At 38.7% G+C, this 24,923-nt stretch overlaps 2 protein-coding genes and 1 pseudogene across 4 annotated transcripts in view; all 3 read left to right on the forward strand.

Annotated features, from left to right (window-relative positions):
- LOC143886579 (serine/threonine-protein kinase STY46-like) overlaps nucleotides 1–20,270 on the forward strand; it is a 65,009-nt gene extending 44,739 nt beyond the window's left edge. For all 3 annotated transcript variants that reach the window (XM_077390628.1, XM_077390629.1, XM_077390630.1), the window contains 2 exons: nucleotides 19,613–19,747; nucleotides 19,901–20,270. In XM_077390628.1, the coding sequence (XP_077246743.1) occupies nucleotides 19,613–19,747; nucleotides 19,901–19,975 (210 nt within the window). In that variant the 3' untranslated portion in view covers nucleotides 19,976–20,270. The remainder of the gene's footprint in view (nucleotides 1–19,612; nucleotides 19,748–19,900) is intronic.
- LOC143886577 (uncharacterized) lies at nucleotides 8,050–11,969 on the forward strand. The gene is made up of 3 exons (XM_077390627.1): nucleotides 8,050–10,565; nucleotides 10,656–10,860; nucleotides 10,956–11,969. The coding sequence occupies exons 1-3, from the start codon at nucleotides 9,002–9,004 to the stop codon at nucleotides 11,230–11,232; spliced, it is 2,046 nt and encodes a 681-aa protein (XP_077246742.1). The 5' UTR covers nucleotides 8,050–9,001; the 3' UTR covers nucleotides 11,233–11,969.
- On the forward strand, nucleotides 11,958–13,007 carry LOC143886922 (mechanosensitive ion channel protein 8 pseudogene; annotated as a pseudogene).
- Nucleotides 20,271–24,923: the final 4,653 nt, after the last annotated feature.

Below are 24,923 nucleotides of genomic sequence, written 5' to 3' on the forward strand. Positions count from 1 at the left end.
TTCCATATGCTGATCGTAGCCCTCCTATCTATAGAGGTTTCCATAATTAAAAAAGCATAAAGGACGGGGGTAGGATTGAAATTATGTGGCTTTAAGGGGTGCCTTTGTTAAAAAGCATAAAGGAGGGGGTAGGATTGAAAATATGCGGGTTGAATGGGTGCCTTTGTTAAAAAAGGTCAAAAAAAGTGGTGTTATTCTCATAGAATTTTCGCAGAAATTCAAATAATTCTCTCCTTTTCTCTTCTGCTATACACACACACACACACACACACACACACACACACACACACACACACACTAGTAAAAAAACCCGTGATGCACGGGTCGACAAAGAACTGTACGGACCACATCATAGGTTGATCCAAACCGTCCATGTGATGGAACTAGGGGTGGACATGGTTCCGGTTCGAACCAAGGAACCGAACCGAACCGGCACATATGGTTCGGTTCCATATCTATATGGTTCGGTTCCGGTTCTGATATCCCGGAACCAATGGAAATTCGGTTCGGATCTGGGTTTGGGATCCCAGAACCGAGAACCGACCCTCACCTTAAAACACAATGCCTCCTCATTTGATAAAATCACGCCACCCCCTTTTATTTCACCCATCTTTAACGTGTTGCTTTGCCTTTAAAATTTTAATTCACCCCCCAAATTTGTGCCTAATTATCCCAAATTTGTGCCTGTTTGTATTTCATATATAATTTTTGCATTGCCCAAATTTGTGCCTGATTATCCCAAATTTGTGCCTGTTAGTGTTTGTAGTTCATATATAAACTGAACCGAACCGATTATAAACACGATTAGGCAAAATATCTACATTTGGTGAAGGTTGGGTAAACCCAGAACCGAACCGAACCGAACCGATTATATATGGTTCTGGTTCGGATCGGTTCCAAACATATATGGTTCTGTTCTGGTTCCAATTTCAGGGAACCGATTATATATGGTTCGGTTTTGGGTATACCCCAAAACCGAACCGAACCGAACCATGTCCACCCCTAGATGGAACACAACAGAAATAGGTTGTGCCCGAAAAATCATTTCCATAGGCTGATCCTAGCCCTCCAATCTATAGAGGTTTCCATAATTGTTGTTCCTTTGAAGGTGCCCGCAATTCGTCAAGTTTTGCAAAAGGTGTCCGGAAGTTGTAATATTATGTAATATGTTCACAAAAATCCGTAGTATTATGTAACATATGCACCCAATTTGTATTTTTGCAAAGAAAAAACGTCACTATGTTGACTTTGTCCATTTTTTTTTAATTACAAAAACATAAAGGAGGGGGGTAGGATTGAAATTATGTGGCTTTAATGGGTGCCTTTGTTAAAAAGCATAAAGGAGGGGGTAGGATTGAAAATATGTGGGTTGAATGGGTGCCTTTGTTAAAAAAAGTCAAAAAAAGTGATGTGTAATTCTCATAGAATTTTGGGAGAAATTTAAATAATTCTCTTCTTTTCTCTTCTGCTGTATAGTATATATATATATATATATATATATATATATATATATATATATATATATATATATATATATGTGTGTGTATATGTATATGTATGTATATATATGCATACATATATGCATATATATGCATATGCATATGTATATATACATACATACATACATACATATATACATATACATACATACATATATATGTATGTATGTATGTATGTATGTATGTATATATACATGTATATACAAAATCTGCTGAAAAGTGAGCCTGTGTGGCTGGTCTCACATGAAACAAACCATCCATCAAATGCCTTATGCAATGGACGCTAGCAAAACCCAACAAAGCTTTTGTCCCAAACTAGTTGGGGTCGGTCTATGTTTTTCACCGCCTGTCCCAAGCAGGGATAAAGGAGGAGGGTTGGCGTCAGGTTGGCACTCTTCTATGAAATGAATATCTCTGCGTGTGTCATGGTGTAGACACGCCATTTTGCTCCGCTTTAATCAACAAAGAATTTAGTGCTTTTCTATCAAATTTTCCATTTCTAGGTCCGTTCTCCATTTTGCCAAGTCTCTTTTTACACTTTCGGATATTTCCCAGGACAATTCCCTGATCTATTTAATCCCCAGAATATACTTAATGTTCGTCTCAGACCTTCGTTTACAATTTCCCATCATTATGGCATTTTTCTACTTGTTGGGAAATTTGCTAATTTTTCTATTTTCCATGGGTTTTCCTTATTCTCCATTCACCTCTCTTTATAATTTTTTGAAGAGAATTCATTTTCAGTGGAAAATTGAAAAGTCCTAATTCGGCCGAGGAGTGGACATATCATTTTTATACTCGAGTTTCAAAGTGGGGACAGTTGTGGGCCTATCAAATTCTCGAAATTGGGTATTATTTCAATTTGTTTCGGTCGTTCAAATGGACCCACCCAATGTTTAAAATTTCATTCTTTCAGGTTGTGGAGGAGTTGTACACTTGGAGATTTGGCAAATTCAAGTGCGACCTACTATTTATATTTTTCGATAATTGTGGAATTCTATACAAAGTGGAGTTTCGGCCAGATTGAAAGTGGGGCCTGCCATTTTATATAAAAGATTTCAAATTCAACTTAAAAAGTGGTTCGGTCAAGTAGATTCAAAAGAGGGGACTAAGGTGATCTAATGCAAGTGGTAATTAAACACTATGATGGGGCCCATTTTAATGGATTTAATTTTATAAAAGAGGATTCTTTTAACTAACCTGTTGGATTCAAGATCAATGGTCCAAAAATATATTTCTTTTATTGTATCAAAGGAAGAGTGTGTGTTTAAAAGAAACACAACAATAAAAGGGATATTCGGTCACTTTTTGGGGGAGATTTCATGGTCAAGATTTGTTACCCTCTAGTGGGCTGGGTGGAAAATCCGAATTTAACTTTCTAATTCTTTACCCATACCTTCCATGCATCCGTATCTATGTCATCATACCTTTCAATATATAAAAGAAATGATCTGACATACCTTTCATATCTAAGACAAAAGATCCAACAAATCTCCCATCTCCAAAAATCCTAAGCCGTTTCCCAATTCCTAAATTTTAGCCGATCCTTTATCTTTGAAAAGAAAGAATATTGATAGTCGATCATGGCATAATTTCGGTAACTCTCTCCCCTAACTTTGGAAAAAGCAACTCTCTCTCACCTTGATTACAAGGTCACGGAAAATCTTCTTAATATTGTCAACTTGCTCTCTCCTCTATGTGTGACCCTCACGTTTTCCAACATGGGAAAATGTGCCCCGCATATATTTCCAGCCCATGTTATTTTCCGAAACACCACTTTGCATGCTTTCCAAAAACCCCAAGAAGTTGCTCAATTTTGGTGAGACAGATATCATTTTTTTTCCATTGATTAAAGATTATCTCCTCAAAGGCTTTCCAAAATATCAAAAAGGTAAGCTTCCCTAATTGTTTTGGACGGTTTCAGAAAGAGAAATTTTTTATAAAACTTTATTGCTGCATGGTACACTCTCCACCATTAATAGGGTTGCCCAAAACTAACATTAAAATTAATCAATGCCATCAAAGGGGTTTCTTAAATTTCTCAAATCGATCTCCGCCTTCCATGTGTCCCTCATTGTTTTAGCAAATCTTGGAAATCCTTCCCTATAAATACCTCCTCACATACCCCAATAGAGGACACCAAAATCTCAGCTCTCTCCCCCCCCCCAAAATCCGTCCAGCTCACTCCCTCTTTCATGATCTCTTATCTCTTCCATCTCTCTCAAAGCAAAAAGGGAACCGAGCATCCCTCTTGTTGCCGAGATCTTTTGGGGACCCAAAGCCTTTGATCGAATATCCTTTTTAAAATCCAAAATCTTGGGGTAGCTGACTCCTCTATGTTTCTAAGTCGGTGTAAGGTGTGCGGATCAACCTCGGTTAGCACATTCTTATCAAATTTCATCTTTTCAAGCTTGGATTGAATTTTCTACAAAAGAGGTATGTCATTGCTTTATTTGACTCTTAATCGCATGCCATAGAGTTTCCAACAGTTGCTTTGCATGTCTTTTTTTTTTTTAGATTTGACATTCAATAATACCATATTTAGCATTTAATTCTTGTCTTTTTTTTTCTACCATGTATGATCCCATTTTTATGCATTTTTTTTCACCACATGTTCAATTAAACGTTTAGGCGTTTAAGCATGTAGTTTAGGCACCTTAAGACGGAACTACGTGTGGCTTGATCCCCACCATGGGGTACGTAGGCAACTTGGCAAAACCAAGTTCAGTCGCACCTTTCTGCACCTTTCTCCATCCTTCACACCCCTCTTCATCTCTTCCATACCCTTGTTCACCCTTTCATTTTCCTTAAACCTTTTTGCATGTTAGATTTTTCTTCTTGCCTAATTGCATGATTAATTGCATGTTTGGATCTCTTTAATTGTTCTTATCGTATGCTTAGAAATCACATGCTAGTTGTTTTGCTTTGCTTTCTCTTTGTATATTTTGTTACTTTGCATGCTAGTTGCTTTCTTTGCATGATTAGTTGTGTCTCAAAAGAATTCAAAATTGTAAAAGAACTTAAGAACTTACATTCATTGGAAAATCACTAATTCAAAATTTTAAATTCCAAAACATAAAGTTGTAGGTTCGAAACTTAGAAATCACACTCTAGGTTTCCCAAAATAGAATTCTTGGAATCCAAAGTTCACAAATATACTGAAAATGCAACATAGGAACACTGCATCAGTCTTAGGAGCATGTAACGTAGTTCACATAATTCAATCAATCTAATCCAAATCAAACCAAATCTCATCAATCTCATTAAACGTAAAAAAAATAAGCATGTAGTTGCATGTAGGATGCACTCTTGGCCCGCATGAGTCTAAACTGTGAACGGGTAAACAATTAGAAATTCTTAGGTTAGTTCAAAAGAAATACACATTTACCCCTTTAGTTAGAATTTAGACAATTAAAGCTTCTAAAAGGTAAAGACCGAATTTTGCCGAGCTGTGCCTAACACCTTCCCTTCTTGTAACCCGGTAACTTACCTAATTTGGAATCCTAGACCAAACATACAGAGTTAATTATGGGTCTTAGGCCTTAACCTAGGTGGCGACTCTAGTCATGGCTTCTTTCGTAAAGTTAGGATTTTCATCTCAACTTTACGAGACACCATATTCAAAATCACTGGACTAAGGCGCTATCGTAACACACACTCTCGTGGGTCACGGAAGGGGACGACTCTCCGGACGGGATCCACACATGGATGATATGTTGCATGTGAGAGCAGCCACCTCGTGAATGAAAACAAAATCTACTGAAAAGTGTGCCTGTGTGGCTGCTCTCACATGCATCATCCGCGAAATCCCATCTGCGATGGACGCTAGCAAATCCCCCCCACCCACCCACCCACATACACGCACACGGCACACACACACACACACACAGAGAGAGAGAGAGAGAGAGAGAGAGAGAGAGAGAGAGAGATTTTATATGGTGCCCGAGCAGGCATGCTCATGTAAGAGGCACCGCTCTTGATATTTGATCCAAGAGCAGCCTCTTAAAAACTATGCTAGCGCCTGGGGACCAACCTCTCCAATACACTCACACACTTCTTAGAAATGACCATGCTCCAAAGGCTGTCTGTCTCCACAAATATCCAAATCCATTTACCTAAGAGAGCCTAATACATTTTTCTCAAGTTTCCGAGTCCCATGACTCCTTCAGCTTATGTCTTCCCACTGTACCAAGTGGTATTTCCTTCTATCATCTCTATTATCCCGAAGAAGATTTTTTTGAAAGCTTTCCAATCAATCCATCACTTTGGCAGGGCCCTAAGTATGACACATATTAGATTGGTCTATTAATAAGCGCTAATTTGATTAGCACCATACCTCCCCCAAGAGACAACAAACCTGTTTTGCATGTTGACATTTTCTTTCAAACCTCTCCACCATGTGATTTCCCATAAGGCTTTAGATAGCTACCGATGCAAAGATGAACTCCCAAACAACAAAATAGGAGCAGAGAACTGCTGCAACCCAAGATATTTGCAAACTCCACTCTATTGTCTTTTTGGATGTCTGTACAAAGACCAAGTCCTAAGAAGTGTTTAATTCTTGTCGCACGCAGCAACTAGTCATTAATGATGAGGAACCGAGTTTTGGAAGGCCCTTTGGAACTGTGAGTCGAGTTTGGCAGTCTCGCTGGTTGTTGTTTTCATCTGGCCTTCTTAGAGATATAAGCTGTATTTTTGGTCAGCAAACAGTCATCTATTATGAAACCAATGGGACTAGGTGAAAATTAAGGGGCGGAAGAGAATGTCTGTTCGTGAATTTTTTAACCCCCGGCTTGCAAACCTAACGTCATGCTTGAAGAATATCACAAACCAGTGCATTTGTGGTTCCAGCCTCGACTAGGTAACCCCTTCCTTTTTAGATCTTGTGGACTGTGGATACTCAGCTCAGGAAGCTTTCTATATACTAGGCATCTTCCAAAGTTGTTGCCGGAGATCTCTTATTTTTATAAGCCAAGGGGGGAATAGAGAGTCATCATGGCTTCCTCCCAGATCTTTTCCTCGGTCTTTAGGGAGCCAAGAGGACCTGGACATGGTGACAAGGAGGTTAGATTTCAGAATGGTATCGATAAAGGCAGGAGGTTTGGCCCAAATCAAAGCGAAAGCGACTGGAAATGCTTGAAGTGCAGCTACAACAACTTTGGATCACCTAGTGTTTGCAGGAAATGTTTAGGGCCGAAGAATAGCAAAAAGGTAGAGGTGGCTAAAACATGGGTTCCTAAGACCATGGTTTAAAATTTCGGTTTCGGAACCTTGAAATTTGGTAATAATTAAAAAAGAATATTTAATTCATTTCGAAATTTCGGCCGAAATTTTCTAACTTATTTTTTTTAAAAAGAAATTACATTTTCTCATAATTTCGAAATTCCGAAATTTCGGCCGAATTTTTCTAACTTATTTATAAAAAAAAAAAGAAATTACATTTTCTCATAATTTCGTACTGAAATTCTCAAAATTCCGAAAGAAGGCCGAAATTCGAAATTTCGCCAAATTTCGGTTTCGGTCTCCACCGAAATTCTAAATTTATGTCCGAAATTTAAAACCATGCCTAAGACGACCCCCAAGGAGAATTTCACTCTTAGAGTGGATGAGAAAACCCCTTCGTTCACTATCCCAATCGATGTGGTTAATGACAGGAAGAACCTAAAAAGTTGCTTGATAGGCAATTTGAGGAATAGGTTCCTGCTGGAAGAAGTTTGGTCCTGGGCGAAGAGACAATGGGCTCTCCCGCTTCTTAGCAAGCCTTTTTGTATCAGCCCCTCAATGGTGCTCTTCTATTTTGAGTCTCAGGGTGAGGCTACATCCATTCTGAGGCTTTGGGTGATGATGCTTTGGGGGGTTAGGTCTTATTTATTGGAAAATCAAGGAAAACGTCTATTGAGGACAGAAGGGCACTAGATTGAACAAGCTTCCAGCAACTTTAATAGTACGACAACTGCTTTCTGTATTACCTGCCAGGCATCCTCGCTCAATCTGATAGAAGAATCAATCGGATCGCCTTCTCTCCTTTCTTCCGTGGTCCCCGGCTCTAAATACGGGAGCAAGAACAGTGAGGCTTAGGTTTTTTAATATTCCACTTCAAGCTTGGTCTCTTTCCACAGTGGAGGTTTTGCCTCATGCTCACTCTGAATCTGCAATGCAGACTCGTCTTCTTGACTGGCATCTGTTAACTGTTCATCCAGAGTTGATAGAACATCATGTCTGGTGATGTTCATTAGCATTTTCATGTTCCAAGCCGAGATATTCTTCTGGTTGAGCTTATGAAGATGGTCAATCGTTATTCCCTTGTCCTCCTGCTTAGAGACAGTCCCAGAAGCCCTATGACTCTTACCGATCCGAGGCTTCCTCTGCAATCCACTAGTCCCATCACCCTCCCACTCTTCCTCGGGAGCGCCGCAGTACTAAGGTCAGCAGGCATCTTAGCACCTGCATTCTGAAGATTCTGCACTTCAGCCATGACCATAGTTGTAAATTCCGTTTCGTTTCGTCCGGAATGGACGAAACGAACCGGTTTCGTTCAAATTCCGGAACGAAATTTTCCGTTTCGTCCGGAATGGACGAAACGAACCGGTTTAGTTCAAATTCCGGAACGAAATTTCGTTCCATTCCGGACGAAATTTTTCTAAATCCGGAATTTCTTTCGGAATGGACGAAATTCTCCATTCCGGCCGGAATCATGCATAACGGCTAGTTTGACTGGATTTTGCAGAATTTACGACAATGCCCCTGCAACGGCTCTTTTTGGTTTTTGACCATTTTAACCACAAAATGTGACCGTTTATAGCTGTTGGGAAAGGTATTTTAGTCATTTTTAAATGCACAATCAATTAAAAACTCTATAAATAGCCTTTTCCCCACCTTCTTATCCTCCACCTTCACATAAGTGATTCTCCTTCTTTCTCTACTTTCACTTACATTATCTGTTCTACTAAATTTCCTACAAGTTTACCCTCTTCTTCAACTCAATCCAAGTCTATTTTGGAGCAACGGGAAGGCATACATTCAACTTACCACTACAAGAAGTCAAGAACTATTTCCAAAGGCTTAATTCAAGTGAGTGAAGGCTAATTTTTTATTCTTCTCTTCAACTCAAGTTCAACCTCAAGGTTCTCTTTATTTCTTTCCATTTCCTTTCTTTTATTTCTTACTTCATTTGTCCCCTTCTACTTCATTTTTTTGTAATTTGTTTCAATTTTCTTTCTTCTAATTCATTTTTCCCCTTCTTCTACTTCATTTCAGAATGAGTGGGTCGGGCTCGGGACCTTCTGCAGGAGCATCCTCTATTGGTTCGGCACCCGCTAGATACGGATGACCCGACATGGGCTTACGGTACATTGGTTCCGGGTCAAAGAAATAAAATAACTTGCATATTCTGTGGCAAAGTCATATCGGGTGGAGGTATAACCCGCTTGAAAGAACATTTAGCGGTTGTTCCTGGTGAAGTAGCATCATGCAAAAAAGTGACTGAAGATGTAAAATATCGAATGAAGCAACTTTTAGATGCAAAGAGAAAAGAAAGGGCTAGGATGAGCCTATCCAGAGCAGAGGTTGGAGGTTTTCATGGCACACCAGACGAAGAAGAAGAGCAGGATGAAGAAGACATTGGCACACAATTGCCTCAAGTCCCTCAACGAAGAGGTAAGGAAGTTCTTGTAGAACCGAGTGGTACAAAAAGAAAGAAGAAGGGAATCACAGGAGGGATCTGGAATTTCTTTGCACTACGAGCAATCCCTGGAGCCCAGCCAAGCATTAAAAGTGCTTTGGCTACTAAAGAAACAATAGATAGAGCAGACATGGCGGTTGGCATGCTTTGCTACAATGCCAATCTCCCTTTCAACGTTGCCAATTCACCTTTCTGGCAACCTATGTTTGATGCTGTAAATGCTGTGGGTTCGGGTTATAAGGCACCTACTTATCATGCTTTAAGGGGTCCCATTTTGAAGAATACAGTGGATGAGGTAAACAACTACTTGGAGAAGATTAAGATGTCATGGAGATACACTGGCTGTAGCATTATGGCAGATGGATGGACAGACACCAAACAACGTTCCCTAATCAACTTTTTGGTGTACTGCCCTAAAGGAGTCATATTCCTCAAATCCGTTGATGCATCTGGCATAGTGAAGAATGTCGATGAATTATACAATATCTTTGCAAAGATTGTCGGAGAGGTGAATCCGAAATATGTGGTGCAATTTGTAACTGACAGTGAGCCAAGTTACAAAGCTGATGGGAAAATACTAGAAGCCGCGTTTGGTACATTCTTCTGGACTCCGTGCGTAGCTCATTGCTTAGATCTCATCTTGGAGCATCTGTGCAAACTGACTGTATTTCCTCACATAGCAACCACAATTGAGAGGGCTCGAACGATTACAAAGCTCATCTACAACCATGGAAGCCTCTTGAATTTGATGAGGAAGAAGTTCACAGGTGGGAAGGAGTTGTGCCGCCCTGCTGCAACCAGATTTGCTACAAATTTCATTAGCATACAAAGTCTGGTGTTGAATCGAAAAGCACTTCTGCAGATGTTTGTGTCTGATGAGTACAGTACTAGTAGGTTTGTCCAACACCCACTGAGTGAAGGGGTAGTTAGTACTGTGTTGGATAAATCTTTTTGGGACCAATGCAAGTACATTCTAAACATCAGCGAGCCTTTAGTGAGAGTGCTGCGTTTGGTAGATCGGCAGGACAAACCGGCGATGGGTTACCTATATGAGGCCATGGATAAGGCCAAAGAGAACATCAAGGAGAGGTTGAAGAGAAAATCAGATTACAATCCCATCTGGAGGATCATCGACCAAAGATGGGATAAGCAACTCCATAGTTCCCTCCATGCAGCAGGATATTTTCTTAACCCTGCTCTCTTTTTCACTCCTACCTTCTCTAGGCACAGTGAAGTAACCAGAGGCTTGTTGGCATGCATCACTCGACTGGTACCTGATGAAGGTACACAAGACCTCATCACCAATCAAATTGAGGATTATCGAGAGGCTAAGGGTATGTTTGGAATGAAGCTTGCAATCCGCAACCGAACGAAGTTGGGACCAGGTATATTTGAGTTGTTTGTTTAATTAAGTATAATTCATTTTAACTTTCAGTTTCTCAACAAATAATGCTTTACTATTTGTTACTTTACAGTTGCATGGTGGAATCAATTCGGAGGTAACGTGGAAGAATTACAGACATTTGCGATCAGAATCCTTAGTCAGACCTGCAATGCGACTGGGTGTGAAAGGAATTGGAGCACCTTCGAACACATTCACTCTGCAAAGACAAATAGGTTGGAGCACCAGAGATTAGATGACTTGGTGTTTGTCCATTACAATCTTAAGTTTCGAGAAAGGTATACAACGTAATATAATGTTTTCAACTCTCACCTCATCACTTTAAGCTTTTAAGTTTAACCTTTGACATTAAACTTAATGTCTTCCTTTTCAGGGACTTGTTGAGGAAATCATCTACCACTAGTGACCCTTTGAGCATAGACCATCTGGATGTCATGATGGGTTGGGTTGCAGAAGAAGATGTCATATTCACGCCGGAAGACATTGGGTGGGAAAATCTTGAAGCACCTACTGCTGTGGTTGGGGCCGGGGACGACGACGACGACTTTCTCATGCCTCTTGAAGAAGATGTCCCTACTGGTGGTCCAGGTGGTGATGACGACGACGACGAAGGAGACATTGAGTATGATCATCCGGGTTATGATGACTGAGAGTTGTTGCTACTAGCTATTGTCTATGTTTCACTTTCATGTATCTTTTTTTTTTATGTTTTTCTATGTATCAGACTATCAGTTGGACTTGTGCAAGACTTTATGTGTTTAAGTAATGAATATGCCTTTTGAGACACATATTTTGGACTATTTATTAGTTTTTCATCTTTTTCTATTTATTTTTTATTTTTTTGGATTTTTCTCATATTTTTTAATATATTTTTTGTGTGAACAAAAAGTTTCAACCGAAATGCACTGAAATGACCGAAATCCCACCAAAATTTCGTTTCGGTGGCCAAAACGAAATGGCGACTGAAACGGAATTTACAACTATGGCCATGACCTTCTCTTCCTCTTCTTTGTTATGTTGAATTCCGATTATAAGTGGTCCAGAAAGTGTCTCAATCACAAATTGATTAAACAGAGAGTCCTGAATCCTATCAAAATAAGTACTGACATGGAAAGAGGATGCCAACCTTCACAAGAAGTGTCTTTACAAGCCATATTACAGTGCTCACTAAGAGACAGATCAGAACCTTATTCACATATTTTAATGCATTGCTTTGTGTTTCCCTTTCGACCTTCTTATTAAAAATATAACTCCAGGCAATCAAAACCAAACACAACCATAGGCAATTTTGGACCGCCTTCCTCACACCGTACACGAAATGCAACACCCTCTTCCTCGAGAAAATTCCTCTCTATGAAGAAGACAGCAATCCTGATTACACAACCAGAAACCAACTGACCCGCATATCAGAACCAAAACCATCACTACCCATTTCCAAAGATGCAATTTCCAAACTTTCTGCCTCTTAAAGTATGACACCGATAGACTCCTAAAGTATGACACTGATAGACTGCATACGAATACGGCCAATATCACAATCAAATTGGCCCATTGTAAAACAGTAAAGAAACCAATAGGATCTTTCTTAAATTCCTCTGGTAAATCCTCATCGAAAAACGGATCTTCATCATCCTCTAGTTGGGTAATCGGGATTGCTGTCTTATTCATAGAGAGAAATTTCCTCTTGAGGAAGAGGGTGTTGTATTTCGTGTACGGTGTGAGGAAGGTGGTCCATAATTGCCTATGGTTGGGTTTGGTTTTGATTGCCTGGAGTTATATTTTTAACAAGAAGGTCGAAAGGGAAACACAAAGCAATGCATTAAAATATGTGAATAAGGTTCTGATCTGTCTCTTGGTGAGCACTGTAATATGGCTTGTAAAGACACTTCTTGTGAAGGTATTGGCATCCTCTTTCCATGTCAGTACTTATTTTGATAGGATTTGGGACTCACTGTTTAATCAATATGTGATTGAGACACTTTCTGGACCGCCTAGGATCGAAATTCAACGTATCAAAGAAGGGGAAGAGAAGGTCATGGCTGAAGTGCAGAATCTTCAGAATGCAGGTGCTAAGATGCCTGTTGACCTTAGTACTACGGCGCTCCCGAGGAAGAGTGGGAGGGTGATTGGGACCAGTGGATTGCAGAGGAGCACTCGGATCGATAAGAGTCCTAGGGCGTCTGGAGCTGTCTCTAAGCAGGAGGACAAGGGGATAACGATTGACCATCTTCATAAGCTCAACCAGAAGAATATCTCGGCTTGGAACATGAAAAGGCTAATGAACATAATCAGACATGGTGTTCTATCAACTCTGGATGAACAATTAACAGGTGCCAGTCAAGAAGACGAGTCGACATTGGAGATTCAAAGCGAGCATGAGGCAAAGAAGATTTTCACAAATGTAGCTAAGCCTGGTTCCAAGTAAGTTTTTTTTTCTTCCTTCCCTTTGGCTTTATGAGTTTGTAGTATTTTCACTCATTTGTTCTCCACTCAATCAGCAGAGAACTTTGCAATATTTACGACTTATTGGCATTGTAGTTATGCTCCATAGTGTATGAACCTCACAAATTAGTTCGCTACTTTGGCGACACTTTTTGACATGGGTAATCACCATTACTGAATTTATTCACTCCTTTCATGGGTAACTTTGTCGTTGAATTTTGAATGATTGTGTTCAGCAAATCTTTTTGGTTTGTGTGGAAACTTCTGTTATCCTCACTAGCCAGTTCATTCTTCTCTTTGGCTAAGAAGCTCTAAACTGTCTTTAGCTAATTTATCTGCAAGGTAGAAAGCCTTATTTCCTAAGGCAATTGGACACCTTATTTGCTTCTTCTTGGTTAGGAGCATCTAGACTTTGCCGTAAATAATGACTTCATCCCTCAATTTTTCTTCAGTTGAAGAAAGTGCAAGAATGCATTGGAGTCAGGAGCATAGTTTCCAGAGTGGGAAGTGAGCGCGTGAAGCGATGTGTGAAGTGGGTGGTCTAGAAAAGAGAAAATGCGGGAAGCAAAAAGCTCTAAAGAAAGTGAAGAGAAAATATGTGGGAAGCATCATTGAAAGTTAACATGAAGCAATTAATAAGCCCTTATTGGAAGCTAACAAGAAATACTTAGAAAGAGTAGGATTGTAGTAGGCTAGGGAGAAAGGGTTAATGTTAAGTTTTTCTAAAAAAATCCACATAATTTTCGTTTGAAACTTAAGATGAGTTTTCAATTTTAAAACGCACTCTCTTTTTAAATACGTCATTCAACATTATCAAAAGGAGAACATATCCTTTTAATGTCAAATTATTTTATCACCATCACCAGCTTGTTCCTAGACCTTGACTTTCGCTTCTAGTCAGAGTGTTGGGTAGCTATTACCATGTATAAACAAATTGGACACTCTTGACATGACATTTCTCTCTTTCCACAGTACCCATATTGTGGCTGGCAGAACCTTTTTCTAAAGAATAATACCTTTTTTACTCCATGGGGCAAAGAGCATTCCAATAGGTCGAAGAGTCTACAATGGAATACTCATGACATGCTAAATCTGCCGATAATTCTGCTCCACCTCTCTGTCCATCAACAAATGGTCCACTTTCTCTTCAGACTCCACACATAGGGCACAATGATACACAATCAGCAAGTGGAGAAGCCATCCTCTAGATGGGAACCGCCTAGTCCGGGTAGGATGACGTTTAATTTTGAAGGATCTAGCCTTGGCAACCCTGGGTCTGAGGGAGTAGGAGGCCTACTTAGACATGAGCACGGAGAAACCTCATGGACATTTTCAAGGCCTCTATGGACAGCAAATTATGATGAGTGGAGGTTAGAGCATCTCTTCAAGGCATGAGAAGCATAGAGCGCAATATCTTCAACGGCCTGATTGTTGAGGGTGTTTCCTAAATGTTATAATGTAAGCCCAATGGTTCAACGATCGCCCGTATTTTGATTGATCCCAAACCCAAATTGATTGAAATTTATAATCTAATGATTTGCTTGTTAGTACTGTGGATTAAGTTCAGGTCAATATAAGATTACTCCACAAGCAACTCAAATGGAAAGCCTCCTGACAAGCACGTCAACGAGTGACAAAGAACTGTCGATGATGAATTAGAGAGAGAACAAACTTGTGAAGATTCAAAGTCCAAAGCATTCAAGGCTCACAAGTTGAAGACCCTTAGATCTAGGTTGTATCTTCACACTTTAGATTGTAACTCAATTCCTCTTAGATCTTAGTGGTATTCAAGGTTCAAATAATAACCTAAGTAGGCATAACCCACCCTAAGAAGTCAATAGAAGACTCTCCAAATAGGCCAAACAAGTCCTTAAAAAACACACACAAAGATGGCCTGTTCGGACGCCCGAAGTCCAAGAGTCGGGCGCCCGAATATGAAGAGGAAAATCTATCTGAGAGACCCAAATACTCAGAGACGCCCAAAGATCCCTTCGGGCGCCTGGGTCCGACGCCCGAGAAAAATCCTTCGATGTCTGAAGATTGTATTTTTCAATTTTCCAGTTTGCAACGACTAGTTCTTCGGACTTCCGAATGGCTTCCGAGAGACTTCCGAACTAGCCATTGGAAAGACAAAAAAGGCTAGTTTTGTGATTTTTTTATATAAATGCCTCTCACATCTCATGTATTTTTCTTCCAACCATTGATTATCATTTACAAAGCCTACAAAAAACTTGTGATTCATTAATTTGGCATTAAATACCTCACAAACCCTCTTGAGCCTTGACTTTACCACCTTGGTTTTTTAGAGTATTTGAGCTAGGATTTGTCTAATCTTTTGAGTTTGTGAGAGAGTGTTATCATTATATCATTAGCCTACTAAGAGGCACACAAGAGCTTTTCTTTCATCTTCAAACACATGTAAGGAAGGTTGTTACCCTTGGAGAGTTTCAAGACTCGGCATTGTAAAGAGGCCTCGGATCCGGCCGTTGTGTGTAGTCCAAATAGTGGAAGAGCCCAAGGAGATAAACTTGGAAGAGTGGAGTAGGTCTTTGGAATAGACCAAACCACTATAAACTCGTTGTCTATTGTTGATGATTCACTTATTCCTCTCTTCTCTTGGTGATTGGTAATATCTTACTTTGCTTGTTTTAAATTTCAAATTAACAAGGGTAAATTTTTTTATTTTTTTTAAAACTAAATCACACTTGCAAATTTGTAATTACCCTATTCATCCCCGTCTTGGGTTGCCTTTGGGATTTCATATAAGATGGTTGAAGGAGAGTCATCCCATCCCATGGGAATTCGTGCACTGGTTGATAAGATCCAAGAGCGTGTGGTAGGATCATCTATCTCCTTTCAGCATGTTAGAAGGCCGGTCAATAGTGAGATGGATAGGTTGGCAAAGGTATGAGTCGGAAGCGCAGCCCTAGGGTTCTTTGATTTCCAACCTGCTTGAGGGTTTTATGCATATATATGTATACATATTCCTTTTTCTTTTGCCCTTTCCCATTCTATTGACCAGACCGGTTGCGGGGTTCCTTTTTCCCTCTTTTGATTAATATAATTCCTCATCATTCCAAAAAAAAAGTGGAGCAAAAAAAGGAATGCACTGGATGCTGGTTAATGGTGAATGGATGATGGAGGTAAAAAAAGAGGTGTTTTTGTCTTTTTGAAGAGAATTTGTGTCAAGAAATGTCTCCAAGCGATATTTTTTAAAAACCCTTGATGGGAACTAGAGGACATAGGAAAGGAAGAACCAACAATTATTGATTACAAGGAGCTGGACGATGGTGAGCACCTTTTTGTGTTCACATCATATGTAGATGCGGAAAAGATTTTTAAATCTACCATCTTTGTTACATTTAAATTTATCGGGACTCAATCTACCGTCTTTGTAAATCATATGACATATGGTGAGACATCCCTCCCTCCCTCGGATTGGTAAGAATCCTAGGGCCCCTGTTTCTGAAGCTTCTGCTGACCCATTGCCGGTGATTGTTCCTCCGGTGGCTGATCCGTCTCCTTCTGTCCCTAGGGGTAAATCTGTCATATCCAAAGGAAAAGAGCCGTTAGACAGACCTGGCCCAAATTTTGAATTATCCTTTACTTCGGGAATGGAAAAATCGACAGATACTCTAAAAAGGTTAACCCCATTATTGAAAGGGAAATCTATAGTCCTGGGAAAGGGGCGTGTCAAAAGACATTAAAAGCTAAATCTTGTATCAACCCCGGAAAAGCTTTTAGAAAGGATATATCAGATTGTCTCAATCTACAACCTGTGTCAATAGAAAAGGCAATAAAAATTAAAAATCGTTTCTCCAGAAACAAAAAGTAAAAAGGGAGTCCAAGAGTCTTGAATGATGACACTGGTAATTTCAAAGGGTTTTGTGTCAACTCTAGAAAAGGCACGCCGATCCAGAGAGAGAAAGCAGGATAGAAGGGAAGAGGCATCCATCTCGAAAAGCATTTATTAGCCATGAAAGGGGCCTCTCTCTCTTCAAAAGAATTCTCTTGGGTTTTCGGAGGAAAGAAGAACGTAGCAAGAATTGCTTAGCCTCCAAGTTCAGCCTTCTTTTGAAGGATTTTGATAAACCTTTCCCCTCCAGGATCTCTACCATGTCTGATGCTGGTCCCTCTAGGAAAAGGAAGGCAGACTCTTTTGAGGTAGTCAATCTTCAGTTCCTTAAAGAGCTGCAATTTGATGAAAAAATAGCGGTAGAGGAGTGCCCCCACACCAAGGGAAATCTCTATGGGTATCCAGAAAAGGCAATGACAAAAATTCAAGAGGGACGCTTTGGCTAACTAGTATTGTCTGCTAAAAGTATCGGGGACAACAGACCCTAAGGAGGCTTTTGTTAGAATCTATAAGCTTTCTTTTTTCAGGAAGCTCTGGAGGAGGAGCGAAGAGCCCGCCGACAGCGTTGGGAGGAGGTTAAGGCTTCGGAGATTAAGAGGCTGGAAAAATTGAAGGCTACCCTAGCCGTTGAAACCCAGGAATCAAGGGATTCCCTTGATCGGGAAGTTAGTATGGAGGTTCGATCCCGGATGGGTTTGGAGGTGGAAGATCAAGAAGAAGTTTCGAAGTTGGAAGATACCTTGGAATCAGGGGAAAGTAGAGCTAGTCTTTCCGAGGAAATGGATGAATTGTTGGCAACTATGTCACAAATATCTCCGATATTTTCAAAATATAGCGTTTTTATCGCAAGATTTTGATAAAACGACAAAATCCCGAGCTAATCCTGAGATTTAAAAAATATAGCTATATTTTCATTTTTATCATAAAATATCCTGATAATATTGCGATATTATCCCGATATTTTTACAATATTTTTTTTTTATGTTTTTTCTTAAATTTAATATTTTTATATATTTTTTAAATAATTTTAATTTTACTGTTTATTTCCCGATATAAACCCAAAAAATTAATAAAAATTACTATATCCCGAGATTTCCCATTGCCGAGAAATTCCCGAGAACGACATTTGTGACATAGGTTGGCAATAGGGGATGTCTTTGGCATCGGTTTCGATGATGGTGAAGAGAAGGGGGCCGAGGGTAGTAACCCTAGATGAAAGGTCTTCCGGCCCCGAAGAAAGAGAAAAAAGAAAAAGAAAGAAAGGAAGAAATAAGAGAGGAAGGAAAAGGAATGGAAGGAAAAATGAAAAACAGAGAAGAGAAGGAAACAGAATTTTTGGGTTTGTTCATTGCAATTGTCTTTCTAGGAGGAAGTTGATTCCCTCTGGCATGAGAATTCAGTGTTGACTTGCAAGTGTCTCTCGCTTAGGGTTGACTCCTTCCTTGGTTATAAGCTTGTTGGTGATAGTGTTGTTCTCAACTATTTTGGTCTTTCGTTGGAGTCTCAGAATCAGGATGGAAGGTTGGTAGATGGTATACTTTTTTTATTATTAATTCAAGATACTTATCGTTTAAGTAGCAATATGAAATGCTTGTTGTTATCCAGAAGTACTCAATCTTCAATAGCCATGGCTTGAGAGATCCGTTCTTTCACTTAGGCTTCCTGTCTGGATATTTTAGCTTTGCTATATCTTCTTGGAGTTTTACGTTTGATTTAGAGTTTTAGAATTCAGAGTGTAGGTCTGGTTCGCCAGTAGAAGTAGTCCTTCTATAGCTTCCAGAGGTTCTTGTTTGGTGAACTATATGTGCAGTTTCAGAAAGGTACAGATGATAGCTTTGTAAGAATGCCATGGAATTGTATAGAAGGCATGCTACGGAATAGAGGAAAGGATGGTTTACGCTGTACTTCAGCTTTTTGGTTATTTTTGCATTGGTCTCGGGTATGCTCGTACCAATATATATTAATATTTTGTATTGCAGGCTGGCACCTTGTCCTGAATGCTATCTGAATATTAATGAAATATGTCAACTTTCAAAAAAAAAAAAAAAAAGAAGTCATCTACTATAATCACCATCCACTAATGTAGGGGACTATGCAAAGTTCATTTTTTCGTTAAGGGTGTAATTCTAATGAAACTTGTGAATCTGTGCTTTGAGTTTTACTTTGCTTTTTTCTGTCCTGGTATTGGACAATTGGTCGTAACCTAGGCAAGAAAAGAGGTGATTTGATGGATCAAGAACTCCCGATGCCTTTATTTGTGCATTCTAATTCAAGAGAGAATGAATCTCTGGGTTTTCCATATTCAATCTCACAGGTGTGAAGTTATTTTCCTCCTTAGTTTATGCAGAGTAATATTGTTGTTCAAAATTGCAATTTCCAAAAGAGAAATAACCTTGTTAAACCTAGCAGAACTAGACCAAGTCCTAGGCTAGTTGGGGCTTGATGTAACCTGGTTTATGTATTTTTATTCAGTTTCAAATGAATAAAGAAGTTTTTGCCGTGTCTAAAGTCAACCTGGATTCACGACGTGATGAAGTACAACTTGGATCTTTAGTTTTTGAAGCTTGTCATGCAATTTGGTTGCCTTCCTCACTCAATGGAGAAAATATTGATTTTTCATTTTTATCTACCTTTCCTTAATTGCTTCATGTTGAATGTCAAGATAAATTACAACCATGCATTTATGAATTATGATTAATAAATTACAACCGTTTTCTTTATGTGTTTCTCAGGGCCTAAGACCTACAATTCCAAAACATACTCATCCAAAGCTTGAGGAACTGCTTGAAAGATGCTGGCAGCAGGATCCAACTCTAAGACCAGACTTCTCGGAAATTATAGAGATCCTGCAACTTATCTCCAAGGAGGTATGGCTTGTGGACTGCATAAGTTTTCTCCTAACAGCTTCAATCCCATAAGTTGGATATTTGTTTTTCTTTTGTTTTTGACATAGGGTATCCCCACTCCAATTTTTAGGGCGGGATGGATATTTGTTTTTCTGATATATATTCTTCCTACAGGTTGTGGAGGGAGATGATAGGCGCAAGGAAAAGTCATCAGGTGGGTTCCTTTCAGTCCTCAGACGCAACCACTGAAGTATCAGGTGGGTTCTTTAGGCACAAGGAAAAGTCATCAGGGATAAGCCTGCCCTCGTCGTGGCCCATTTTCCCATCCTAGGTTTTTTTTTTATTTGCACTGTACAGTATTTTGTTCCGATAATCTAGCCTTAATTTTTTAGGTTTAATTGTCTTTTTCTTTTTCTTTTCTTTTTGACCTTGTATATCTGCCAATGCTTTTGCTTTATGAGATGGACAAGTGATGTAACATGGTGAATTGGTGCAAAAAATTCTGATCAATTTTTTGACAAGGTTATTAATCACTTTAGGTCAATGTCGTCTTCCTTGAAATTTGGGGATGAATGAAGTAATAATTGTGTGCAGAAATTTGTAAGTTACATTGTTAAAAATTTCAGTGCAAAGTATCAGCATTAGAGTAAGGAATGGTTATTTACTGCCCACTGTGATTATTCTTGCCAATTCAAGAATTACTGGTAATTTGTAGTCCTTCAATAAGAACCTCTTATACCCTTTTTTCTCTCTTACTTTTTGATTCTCTACAGGGTGCAGTTGTGCTAATTTTCAGGTTTTGGATTGAGCTTACCTTCTAAATTTCTAATCAAGCCTCTGGTTCAAGAGGATTCCAATTCTTTATTTTTTGCATTCTTTTTTACCCCCTCTGTAGCCCAACTTGTACTTCCCTACCCTTAACCACCTCCTTTGTCAACAATTAGATTGATCTAAGTTCTGTTTATATTTTAGATTACTCTCTCACCATTTATCGTTTTTTTTTTCTTTCTTTTTTTTGTTGCTGTGAGTTTTACTGAGTAAAACCCAAGAAAAAACATAATCGAAAGCATCTGTATTACGCAATGCTGGTGGATTGGATATAATGCATCGTCAACGCACTGCGGGTCGGTCGGTATACCAGTTCTAAACTCGAAGCAACTTCTGGCATGCCCTTGTTTTCTTTAACCCCTTCATCGTACAGACAAAATTTAGATTATAACAGCCTATTTCTGTTGGTAATTTATGTGGTTTAGCTGAAATTTGATTTCTAAGTGTGTTCATTAATTCATTTATCTACCTGCTAGTGCGTTATACTTTGTACAAGTGAAGATAAAAAGTACAGTGAGCAGAAAGTATTCTGAGCTCTAATGGATGTAATGCATTTCTCTCTCTTCCACCAGCATTGTGTACATGACATGGGTCCGGTGTGCTGATCGGGGCGCTTCATCTGATGGGCCACGATCAAGGTGGCAAACGGGCCGTGCCGGGCCGGCACGGCACGACCAAATGAGGCCCGGATAGGCCTGCGGGCCGGGCACAGCACGGCACGGAAGGGTTCATGGGCTGTGCCGGGCCGGGCTGAAATCCTCGAGGCTAAGCACAGTGCGGCACGCCGTGCCGTGCCAGCCCGTGTTTTTTATTTATTTTTGAATTAAAACATTTCTCGGAACTCTGTGGGATCCCCACGGAGTTCCGAGAAAGTTTTTTTTTGAAACAGAACATTTCTCGGAACTCCGTGGGGATCCCATGGAGTTCGGAGAATTGTTCTTGGAATTCCGTGGATTCCCACGGAGTTCCGAGAAATGTTTTGTTTTAAAAAAAAAACATTTTTTTTTCAAATTTTGTGAACAATTTTCTTGGTCTCCTTTTGTCAATTTTTGTTATACAATTTTCTTGGTCCCCTTTTTGTCAATTTCATTTACAATTACTTTACAATAGTAATTTAGAAACAAAGATCAATTGTGCCCGGAATATTTATCCAGGAACCCGGACGGCACCTTTAAATTTTATTAATATCAAATATTATAACAAGAAAAGCTGAGCTGAGGAAGACATAGAACCTTGCCTCTAACCCTTTAAAGGAAAGAAAAGAAAAAAAATAAATACAACTTTGAAATTACATTAACTTCTAAATTAAAAGTCTTCAGCAATCTTCAGATGATGAGCTTGAGCCTTCCAGTTCTTGTATCCTAGCATCTGCATCAAGCCAGTCTTTCAAGCACACACATACCTCCAATGTTTTTTATGACATTTTGGTTCTTTTGTCTTCTAAAACCATGTTATATGCACTAAAAGCTGACTCTGATGCTACTGTAGACACCAGCGGGTTAGTAGATCACGTGCCATGACGGATAGTACTGGATATGTTCTCTCATTTGCTTTCCACCAAGGCAAAATTTTAAAAGTTTCCTATTCGTCGGGATTGATATAATGTTCATTTTTCAAATACAATGATAACTCATTGCAAGATGCTTCACCAACACTACTAGGTTTTGCTCTTTTTAGGCTTATTGAAGTAAAAATTAGATTATTTTAGGCCCCGAGCTCGTAGAAGAACTGGGTCTTCTTTGTCCATGTTCACCTCATATATAAGATACATAGACCTTAATAATGATTTAATTTCATTTATACTATTCCCTGAATCTTCAAGATCATTACCGAGGTTGTTATTGCACTCTTCTAACAAGACTTCTAAACCTTGTAACTTTAACCTAGAGTCCATTACTGTAGTGAAGAAATATAAAAGTGGAATTTCATTAAAATATTTTTTAAATTTAGCCTCCATGATTTCAATTATTTGTTCATATCTTTCAGTTCTATTTTTTTTAAAAGTAAGCGTGATGTTATATAAGTTACTCATAATTATGTTTGAGGTTGGTTTGTAAACAGCGGAAAAAGCATTAGTTGCAGTATAAAAAACTTCAAAAAAACTCATGAAACCCTCACAAGTGTTCCAATCTGGGAGACCTACAGTGTAACGGAGAGGTTGAGGTATATTTTCATTGCCAAATGATTGAATTAAATTTTTATATGGGAGGCAATGTTTCAACATTAAATAAGTTGAATTCCACTTATGTCTAACATCTAATTTGAATTTAGAAAATTCTTTTCCATAGTTGTTGCATAATTTTGCAAATTCTTGTCTTCTAGACATTGAAGAATTAATAAATGTAATATAAGTTTTAATATTTTCTATTTGTGGGTCAATAAGAGCTAAACCATCTTGCACAACCAAATTTAAAATATGGCATGCACATCTAATATGAAAAAATTTTCCACTTAAAATAGGTTTCAATTCAGTTTTTGATAACTCTACTGCGGAAATACTATTACTAGCATTATCTAGAGGTATAGAAAAAGAAATTTGTAATATTATATTCACGAGCAGTATTTAAAATATGTGTTGATATAACATTTCCAGTATGTGGGTAATCAATACGACTAAAGCTAATAATTCTTTTTTCTAAACACCAATTAGAGTTGATATAGTGTGCGGTTACACAAATATATGAATAACCCTTTTTGGTACTCCAAATATCGGAAGTAAGTGCAATTTTCCCATTAAATCCTTCAAAATATGAAATCAGTTTTTGTTTACGTTCATTAAAAAGTTTACAACTGTCTGATTTTAGAGTGTTTCTAGGTACCCTTTTAAAAGCAGGATTTAAAGCTTGTTTAGTATATTTTTCAAAACGTTTATCTTCTCCAAAAACAAATGGTTGTTCGGAGTGTATAACGTATGCAGCCAATGTTTTGAAAATCGGAATCGAATCGTAAATCGTAATCGGGGTCGAATCGTATCGGATTGTAAATCGTATCGTAAATCGTACGATTCAATCAAAAATATAAAAAATATGTATAATAAAAAATTATAAATAAATTAAAGAATAAAAATGGCCAATTATTCATTTTTCACGTAAATTCATTAATTCAAACAGAAACTACCATGATTAGTATTTAAAATCGTAAAATGAATTGTTTGGTGACAAACTTGACACATGCTAATCATCTCATTCTCATCCAAACCCATGCATCTTGGTTAATAATCTTTAAAAAAAATACACAAGATCATATCAATTCTTAAAGTTTCAAACATAAAATGACAAATTTAAATCGTAAAAGACGGGAATCAATGTTGTCCTTATTATGGTAGTCTCCCACCTCGATGTGAGTAATGCCCTCAACAAATGCTTTGTGCTCGACTGGTTCGATTCGTTTGAAGTCCTACTCCTCTGTTTTCTTCCTTCTAATGAGAGGGATTTTCAAAGGCTTCTTGTAATGTAGAAAGGAAATGAGGTCTTTTGAGAGAAAGACATATTTTTTTCTTTTATACAAAACTTAATTTGGATAAATCGAATAAATCGTATGAATCGTACGATTACTATCGAATCGTAAGATTCAATAAAAAAATCGTAAGATTCATACAAATTAAGATTCAATCATAGGATTCAAATTGTTTTGCCTAAGAATCGTAAATCGAATCGTAAATCGAACCGTAAATCATAAGATTTTCAAAACAATGTATGCAGCTAGTTCTCTCCTATTATTATCATGAGAATAGGAAAATATTCCTATTGAACTAGACGGGCGACTTAGTTGGGTTTGCTTAGGGTCTAACGGGCCATGCTCTTTACGACAAGCGTCGGCATGCCTTTTTAAGTGGCTCGTTCCACTCGAAACATTACAACTAAAATCCATTTTACAATGTTTACAAATTGCCCTAACTTCTACTTTCCCATCGGGACGTCTTATCTCTTCACGAGTGAAGATAGACCAAACAGTTGAAGTTCTACCCAAGGTTGCCAGGCCGGGATTCGAAATCGGGATTCGATTCGGGAATCGAAAGCGGGATTCGAAGGTTCCGGGGATGGTTGGGAGCGGGATTCGATTTTTCGCCGGGGAGTCGCAGGGGAGTCGCCGGGAATTCGTCAGGAATTTGCCGGGGATTCGCCGGGGAGTCGTCGGAGAGTCGTCGGAGAGCGATAAAAAATAATAAAAGATAAAATTTAAGGAAAAATACCTGAAAATCAAAATCTAAACATTTAACTGTACACCATTAAACATAAACATGATTCTCCAAATACTGAAATTATAACAGTTTTTCATTCAGGAGCCAGGAGGCCCAGGACTCCACCATTAAACAAAAAATTCAGTTTCCAAAAAGCGAAATATCAAAATTATTACAGAATTTCTCCAG

The sequence above is a fragment of the Tasmannia lanceolata genome, unplaced genomic scaffold (genome assembly GCF_043159265.1).
Source record: "Tasmannia lanceolata isolate RefF3 unplaced genomic scaffold, GAP_Taslan_0.1 ptg000011l, whole genome shotgun sequence".
In the NCBI taxonomy this organism is placed as follows: domain Eukaryota; kingdom Viridiplantae; phylum Streptophyta; class Magnoliopsida; order Canellales; family Winteraceae; genus Tasmannia; species Tasmannia lanceolata.